At 45.9% G+C, this 8,626-nt stretch overlaps 1 protein-coding gene across 4 annotated transcripts in view; it reads right to left on the reverse strand.

The window, feature by feature from the left end:
- FRMD5 (FERM domain containing 5) overlaps positions 1 to 8,626 on the reverse strand; it is a 368,282-nt gene that overhangs the window by 53,960 nt on the left and 305,696 nt on the right. For all 4 annotated transcript variants that reach the window (XM_011941172.1, XM_011941169.1, XM_011941170.1 and 1 more), the window contains one exon: positions 1,097 to 1,201. Coding sequence is in view for 2 of the 4 variants with exons in the window: in XM_011941169.1 (XP_011796559.1) it covers positions 1,097 to 1,201 (105 nt within the window). In the remaining 2 variants the exon portion in view is untranslated. The remainder of the gene's footprint in view (positions 1 to 1,096; positions 1,202 to 8,626) is intronic.

Raw genomic sequence — 8,626 nt, forward strand, 5'->3', positions numbered from 1 at the left:
GACAGAGCGAGACTCCGTCTCAAAAAAAAAAGAAATACAACACTATAAGCCATTAACTCACTCACGCATTCATTTCTTCGAAAACATTTATTGAACACCAACTACATTGTAGGCCTGTGCTAGTTACATGGGAGATAGTGATGAATGAGGTAAAGTCCAGGCCCTCATGGAACTTATATTTTTGCAGGGAACACAGCTAATCACAGAATGCTGTAATAAGTGCTATAACAGGGTAGCAGAGGGCACATGGGGGCCCATAGGAGGATCCCTAATACCGAGTGGGGTTAGGGAAGACTTCCCAGAGGAAGTAAAAGTCTAAGCTAAGATCTTAAGTGTGGAAAGGAGTTAGCTGGAAGAAGGGTGTGGAGTGTGGAGTGTGGAGCGGTGAGGAAAAGAAGATTCTAGGCAGGGGAACTCTATAGATGAAGGCTCTGTACAGAAAGAAGGTAGGATGTATCTGGAGAGCAAAAATATTACTGTCTGATGGCACCACAGCAGGAAGAAGACAGGTCAGGGAGATGAAGGTGGAGAAATAGGCAGGGGCCTCAGATAATGGACTTGTTCCTGTATCTGTCTGGAATATCAGAACCCTTGTCTGTCAGAATGCCCTGTGTCTGCAGAGCTGCCTATGCTGTGTAGAGCAGAGCAAGAACTGCAAGACCTGCAAGGCCCATGCTGGTTTGGCTCTGTCTGTGTCCTGTCTAAATTGGGTTGGTATGGCACTTTTGGTGAGGCCTTTCTTAAGCAGTACAATGTGGTTCAGCTGCTTACTAGAAAGGGGGCAGGAGAGGCTCACCTGTGACCTGGGCTCCGAGCCCACAACTCCAGCCCAGCTGTTCTGCCTCCAAATTTGTGCAAATCACTTAAGCTTCCTAGCCTGCCATTTCAGCAACTGTAAAATGACAAGCTTCTCCAGGTGAGCTCTAGCCAAGGTGCCTTCCAGGTCTAATGCTATGATTTGAAGAGACAACCTCCAACTGCAGGGTCTGGTTGGTCCCTGATTCCTGAAGCTTGACTTTGAATATGAACGACAGTTCAAGACCTCAGGCTTACTGACTAGCTCTGTCCTCCTTTTGTGTTTTGAATATTGACTTACCCGCTGCTTATCTGGGTCTACAAAGCGGATACCAAAATAGTCTTTCTCAAGTAGGTTCAGGTGGTGGCAAAGAAGGTCAAACAGGTACTGGCCTTTGGCATCTCTCTGCAAAGAAAGAAAGTTCCATTGAGAAATGAGTGGGCTTTTTCAGTGTAACTTTGTTTTTTTTTTTTGTTTGTTTGTTTGTTATTTTTTTTGTAGCCATTAAAAGTTGTTTGCAAGTGTTGCATGTGTCTATGAAAGGGGTGAATGTCCATAACTATGTCCTCCACATTGTGATACATCACTGTCTGGAATCCAAGGCTTTTAGCACCTGGAAGGAGCCCAAGAACCCTTCCCACCACAAAGATGTCAGAGAAGTCAGGGTAGAGTCAGGTAAGCCCAGTTCCCATCTCAAATGCACAAAGCTTTCTTAAACTGTGAGTGCAGGGAATGTCAGTATGGAATGTCAGTGTGGAATACAGCAGTAATTACACCAGACCCAGCTGGCTGAGCCTCTAAAGTAAATCGTGAATCCATCCACATCTCTTCCTCTCCATTTACCAACACCATAGGTCAAGCCACCACCATCCCTCAACAGGACCACTGCCAGAGCCTTCTAACTGACCCTCTGCCTCTGCTCTTACCCTCTCCAGTCCATTCTCTGCACAGCAATGAGGGTGTCCGCAATTCAGACACCATCTCTTTCTTGCTGAATAAGTGATCAGGATATTTAAACATACAAAAGGATATACTATGAACAGTGAGTCTCCTCCCTTCCACCCTGTGCCCCAGTTCCTCTCCCCAGAAGCAACTGTTACCAGCTTCTTGTATAGCCTTTCTTTTTTTTTTTTTTTTTTTTGAGAAGGAGTCTCGTTCTGTCACTGAGGCTGGAGTGCAGTGGTGCAGTTTCGGCTCACTGCAACCTCCGCCTCCTGGGTTCAAGCGATTCTCCTGTCTCAGCCTCCCAAGTAGCTGGGATTATAGGCATGCGCCACCACGTCCATCTAATTTTTGTATTTTTAGTAGACACAGGGTTTCACCATGTTGGTCAGGCTGGTCTCTAACTTCTGACCTTAGGTGATCTGCCTGCCTCGGCCTCCCAAAGTGCTAGGATGATAGGCGTGAGCCACCATGCCCAGCCCTCTTGTATATCCTTTATGTAATGTTTTATACACAGGCAAACCTACATACATATACATCTCCTCTTTTAAAAATACATTTTGTAACATATTTTTAAGCTCTTTTCTCCCACTTAGGGTATCTTGCAAATCCTTCTATGGCAATATATATAGATACGCCTCACAGTTTTTAACTGCTGCATGTCACTGCAATGAATCTAAAATTATTTACCCAGTTCCATATTGATGACATTTGTTTCTAATTTGCTATTATAAACAATGTGGCAGTGAACATACAATGATCTTTATGTTACTCACTTCTCTTAATACTTGTTGCTCTTAGAATAAAATGAAAACTCTGATCATGGCGTCCCAGGCCCTGTATAGCCTGGCTCCTGACTTCTCTCTGCACTCACCCAAAATCATTCTCCTCACTGTACTCCAGCCATGGCCTTTCTGTTCTGAACTCCCCAAGGCTTTTCCGCCTCTGTCTTTGCATTCCCTCTGCTGGGAATGTTCTTCTTGCAGCTCTTTGCAGCCACTCCTATTTTTTGAGGACTCAGCTCAAATGTCCCCTCTTCAGAGACGCCTTTCCCTGTAGTACAGACCTTCCCAGTTACTTTCCATCTCATTTTGCCATTTATGTCTTTCATAGCACTTATACCAATCTGTAATTATCTTGTTGATTTGTTTACTTATTTATTTACTATCTGCTTCCTTTCTAGACTGTAATTTTCATGAGGTCAGAAGCCTTCCCCCAGAACTTAGCACAGGGCCTGAGGCATGGCAGGCAGGTCCTCAACAATTCTTTGTGGAATAAATTACTGAACGAATAGAAGGGAAAAGGTTGGCTGAAAGATTTCACAAAATGGTGAAAAGCTAGGCTGTTTATAACCCATAACCTGCTACTTCAGAGACCTGCCTGGGTGCCAAGGATGAAGTGGGAGGAGAATGACTTGCAGGAAACTATCAAAACACCTGGAGCCTGCACAGCATCCATCACTGGCCTCCCCGCAGTGGTCTCTGCAGCTTAGTTCAGATGATCATCTCTGGCGGGTCTATGTCTAATTTTGCATACAAATTGAGGTTGTATGAGGAATTTCTGTAGTGTCGTGGTTATCACGTTTGCCTCACAAACTGAGGTTGTAAGATAAGATCCAAGGATCTCTCCCGTGCCAAGGCCCAAGGTTGTGGGTAATTATCAAAGGGCCTGGCCCTGCCCCAAGAATGAGCATATTTTTAAGACCTTCACAAAAGGTTTACACCTCCCCTCTTCCCCTTCTGCTAGCTCACCCCATACTATCCAAGGAGAACTAGGGTAGGATGCTAATCTCATAGCAGTTATGTTAAGAAGTTTGTCCGGCTGGGCGCAGTGGCTCAAGCCTGTAATCCCAGCACTTTGGGAGGCCGAGACGGACGGATCACGAGGTCAGGAGATCGAGACCATCCTGGCTAACACGGTGAAACCCCGTCTCTACTAAAAATACAAAAACTAGCCGGGCGAGGTGGCGGGCGCCTGTAGTCCCAGCTACTCGGAGGCTGAGGCAGGAGAATGGCGTGAACCCGGGAGGCGGAGCTTGCAGTGAGCTGAGATCCGACAGAGCCAGACTCCGCCTCAAAAAAAAAAAAAAAAAAAAAAAAAAAGAAGTTTGTCCTTGCAGGAGCTGGAAGAATGGGTGAGTAGACAGCTCAACTACAGAAGGAGGCAACATGTGGGCACACATCCCTCCTCGTCTGAGACAGGAATAATATAGGGTGGTCACAAGAGAATAAAAATTCCAGACAGCAGTTTCACATGACTAGAGGCTATGGGCTGATAAGACCCTAAAAAACAGGGCATGGACCAAGCTAAGAGCTACTGAACCCAGTATGTGACTGGATTTGACCTAGGTTTCTCCTAGGACCTCATTATAAACTCATTAACATACTAGATCACACACCTACCAGTGCCAGGACTGTTCCAAGACCACCCATATTTGCTGTAAAAATAGGTGCCACTGCAGTTATGAGAAATCTCTACCCTTTCCCAAGAATTTTCATGAATATTCCACCCCTTGGTTAAAGAAACCCATAAAGACAGAAACCCCAAACCCCACTGTGTGACTCTCTCAAGTGCGCCTACGCTCCCTTTTCTTGAATGTGTACTTTGCCCTTTGCAATAAATCTCTGTACTTTTACTATTTTCTGACTCTTCTTTGAATTCCTTGACAGAATTATCTTCTCAATGGTGTCAAGAGCCTGGACACCAGCTGGGGTGGAGGTCTCACCGGTGTTTGGGGAGCTCCCCCAGCCCACTGGTATCACTTCTGCTGGCCTCACACTCCCTCTCACAACATAAGCCTGAACTCGCAGGCCCTATTCCCCCTGTCTTTGGTCCCCCACAGGAAAGAGTGACTCTCAGGACAGAGACTCATTATGAATCATGCTGGGATTTCTGGGTGGTGGGCCACAAACCAGGTCTTTCAAAGGACTCCATCAGAACTTTCTTTGTGCAGGGCCTATTAACTACTTCTTCACTGATGCCCAGAGAGTGAGAAGAGCTTAAAGAGGTATTTCAGGTTCTCTGGGAGCAGAGGAAACATGTTCAACGCTATTCCATGCAGCATATCCTACACTATTATCTCTCTCAGAGCAACTGAAATGAAACAGTGAGAGACAGTAGCATATTTTCATTGTTTTTCTCTACATATGTTACTTTGCACAAAGCTGGCTATTGCATTGTGATCAGCTGTTTTGTTTTTTTTTTTTAATGAAAAAGTGTTTTTCACAAACACTACTACAGTATGATGTGAGTTTTACGGACTGAAGAAGTTTGCTTCCATACATACAACAACCAGATTAGCAATGGGATAGAGACAGCTATAGGGAAAACATGCTTCTGTGATGGAGATCGTATGGACTTTTAATAAGAATCCTGCCTTCCATAAAACAACTCATTCTCATGGGCTGCAGGCTCAGATGCACTTGTAAGGCTCTTAGCTGGTGAGAACCCTGAACTTAGTAGATCCAACTTCAGATTTCTTCCACTTCACAGGAAGAAAAAGGAAGTATGGCTTTTCTCTTGGAGTAGTTAGGAAATAAGGACATATCCCATTACCCATTCCCTACAGCTACATAAAAAAAGACCTTTTTCTGGTTACTTTTCAGCACCTGGTGAATCCCCCTGCTCCCAGCTGTGAAGACATAGTTCCCTCAAGTTCCCATTTACCAGTTACCAGTATTAGATACATTGTTTTGAGCTGCAGGGCTCTTGCATAGACTAATGAAGAGAAACATCTTCCTTTGCTATTTCTCCAAGGCTGGGGTGGGGGTGAGGGGAATGAGGAAAGAGGTAGAAGACACAGACTTCCTTCTTGTAGCAGAATTCCATGAAATTTAAATCCCCAGCAGGTATGCAAAGGTAGAATCAACTTAGAGCATTTCTGCGAAGGCACCTTTCACAGAGGGTTGGACAAAGCCCTTCCTTTGAGGTACTCATACCTGAGACTGGTGGAGTGGCCTGGGGCAGCATTGGGTGAAATCACAGGAGCTGAACCATCATGATGGGCTTCCTATAAGCCAATGGCAGGGGCAAGATTTTAGGAATTTTACCACTTCCTGGGCTCGTGGATCCCCTTGTACTTCCTGATGCCAGCTGTGTCCTAGGATACCCTCTCCATGGTTTCCCAGTCCTAAGTCCAGGAGTTTCTGGAATATTCTCTGACAGCCAGTCTTTTCTTTTGATGAGGTGGCAAAGCCGTCCTCCCTTCCCTTTGCCTGCAGTTGCCCTGGCACTGTGGCTAAACTGTGCATTGAATGTTGTGCCACTGATTATACTGGAGAAACAGGCACTTGCGCTGACAGGTGATTACTGTTTAGTCACAAAGTCAGAGCTCCATGCCTGAGGACATTTATCTTCAGGACAAGTGAGCTGAGGCAGAGCACCCAAATCCTCACCCTGCAGCTAAACTTCTGAGGTTATTCTCTTCCCAAAGACATGATTGGATCAAAATAACTTATTAAGCACTTGTTTAAAAAATAAATTTATATTTTATGAACCACAACAGTACCTATACATATTTGAAAATACTAGTGCATATAGGTACAACCCATGTATTCTCTCTATATGGTGCACAGAATGATTCATGAGCCTCTTGGAATCACTGTGCAGCTGAGGGTGGGATAATTCCTATTTTTGCTCCTCCCTGGAATGCCTGGTTCTGGTTCTCTATGGTTTGCCTATTCTTTAGGGAAGGGACTGAGGCAGCAAGCAGTAAGCAAGCTCGGGCCAGTGACCTAAAGTATTCAAGGTTAATTGCATTTTCTCTCTCATCATCGATATCCATGGGCAGGAGAGAAACTTTATTTTAACCCATCATGGATGAGGTTATTCCCAGGCTCTCTGGCATGCAGCATGCTGATGAGAGAAGCCAACATGCAGAAAGCCCCACTCATTAGGCTCCACTTTATTCAATCCTGCTTACTTGTGAGGCACACAAGTACCTCACAAGCAAGTGCAAACGAAGTGAGTCTAGCAGAGGGTAAGAGTGATTCCAATTTCCTCCTGGCCACATGCTATGATCTTGGTTCACAATCTGTTAAAGGGTAGCTGGCCTTGGTTTCACGGGCCCTGAGAGAAGGCAGAGTAAAATGGAGGGATTACAGAAAGTGGGCACCCATAGCCCAAAGTACAAGAGTCCAGAGGTGGAAGAAAGCCACACCGAGACTAGGCACCCTGGAGGAAGGGCAAGAGTTGAACGAGTTGTCCTTGGAGGCCTGCCAGGGAAGAAACAGGCACCAGGGATGGGATGGCATCTCAGCCTGCATCCTAGCTTAACTTTATATTTAAATTTCTTGTGGGCCAAAAACTTCCTTGCTTGCTTGATCAGTGGTGTGAGGGCATGAGCGGCATGCCGATGTCTGCCGGGTTCCAGAGCGGACGCTGTGTCGAAGCGCTTTAATGTTACAGAAGAACAGCCGCAGTAGCTCATCTTCCAGGGCCATGGCATTCGTGAGCTGAGCAGAAAAGTGTGAATCAATTTCTGGGGTGCAGTCCCTGCCTCTGTGGTCACATGCTACACCCAGCCCAGCTTTCTGAGGCAGAGGGAGGGTGTGGGGCACAAGTGCTAACAGCAGAGCCCCAGATTCCCTAACTTCAGCACCTTCTTTACACTTTCTTTGAAGGGAGGGAACCCCTGCTGGGCTCTTGGCCCAGGAGCTCGCTTTTCCTGCTTTTCCTGCTTAGTGGTAAACCAACAAAATCTGTCCAGGAACTGCTGAGGCTGCAGCTAGAAGAGCAGCCAGCTCACTCTGGGAGAAGATTAAGAAAGCTCATTCCAGGGGGAAATGCAAAGACGTCCATCTGCAAGCAATACTGTCTTGAGTAGCAGGTCACCACAAATGCGGCAGGGCCATAGCTCACCCCTACCCAGGTACTCCCTTCTGTTTCCTACTCTCAGAACTCAGCCATCAGGCTGGAAAGAATGGGGCCCAAGCAGGCTCTTGGTATCCAAACTACAGTGCCAGGAGGCTGCTGTGGGGCCAGGTAACCATGTGGCTCCTGGAGGAGTGGCCAGGCCCCAAAGTGGAGGGAAATCAGAGCTCAGAAGGAGAGAGGATCAGTGCTTCTTAGCCACTGTTCTCACCAAATCCTTAAATACAGCAACTTCTTTGCCCCAACAACCCCCTTCTACATGCAAATTGAGAGCTGGGGTGATTTTCGTGATGTCACACAGATATCTCTAGGTTCAGATGCCAGGTGCAGTGCTGCAGGGAGCCCTGTTGGCAGTCCTCACTTGGGTCAGAGAACTGGCTTTGCTCATCACCACATGGTGTGACACGCAGGACGTGCACATGGGGCGGGGAAATCACATTCAATCTGGAACATGGAGGTCACTGTGTGCAAGGAAATGTCATGGGAGGGAGGACTAAGTGTTCTGTCAGCACAGATGGCCCAAAGCAGACTCAACAAGGACAATTAAGACCCTCTGAGCAGAACTTCAAACCTGCTGTTGTACAGCTTGTAAGAGCCCGGCTAATGAGGGGGCTAGTCTTATTGAGATATCAATGGTGATGCTTCAAGAGACAAGGTGTCTCATTTCTATATGCAATCTTTGTACCCTGTGAAGTGTCTAGAAAGAAAAACAGAGCCAGTTCTGAAGAAAAGCAGACAACTCGTTCATCTTTCCTATCTTTGGTGAAGCCACTTTTACAAGTAAGGTGACTCTTAAAAGCATCACTGCATCTTGCTATTGATTGAATAAATTTTAGTTGTATTTTTCCAACCAGTGCTGAATATCTCAGTGGACTAGTCATGTCACAGCTGCAGAATTACTGGAAGCTCAGCCAGGCTTGTTAGAAAAAAACTCATTGCTTTGTATTTGTGAAGCTCATATTCTCTTTCTCTATTCTCTGTCTCTCTCTCTCTCTTCTCTTTTTTTTTTTTTTTTTT

The sequence above is a fragment of the Colobus angolensis genome, unplaced genomic scaffold (genome assembly GCF_000951035.1).
Source record: "Colobus angolensis palliatus isolate OR3802 unplaced genomic scaffold, Cang.pa_1.0 Scaffold199, whole genome shotgun sequence".
NCBI lineage: Eukaryota > Metazoa > Chordata > Mammalia > Primates > Cercopithecidae > Colobus > Colobus angolensis.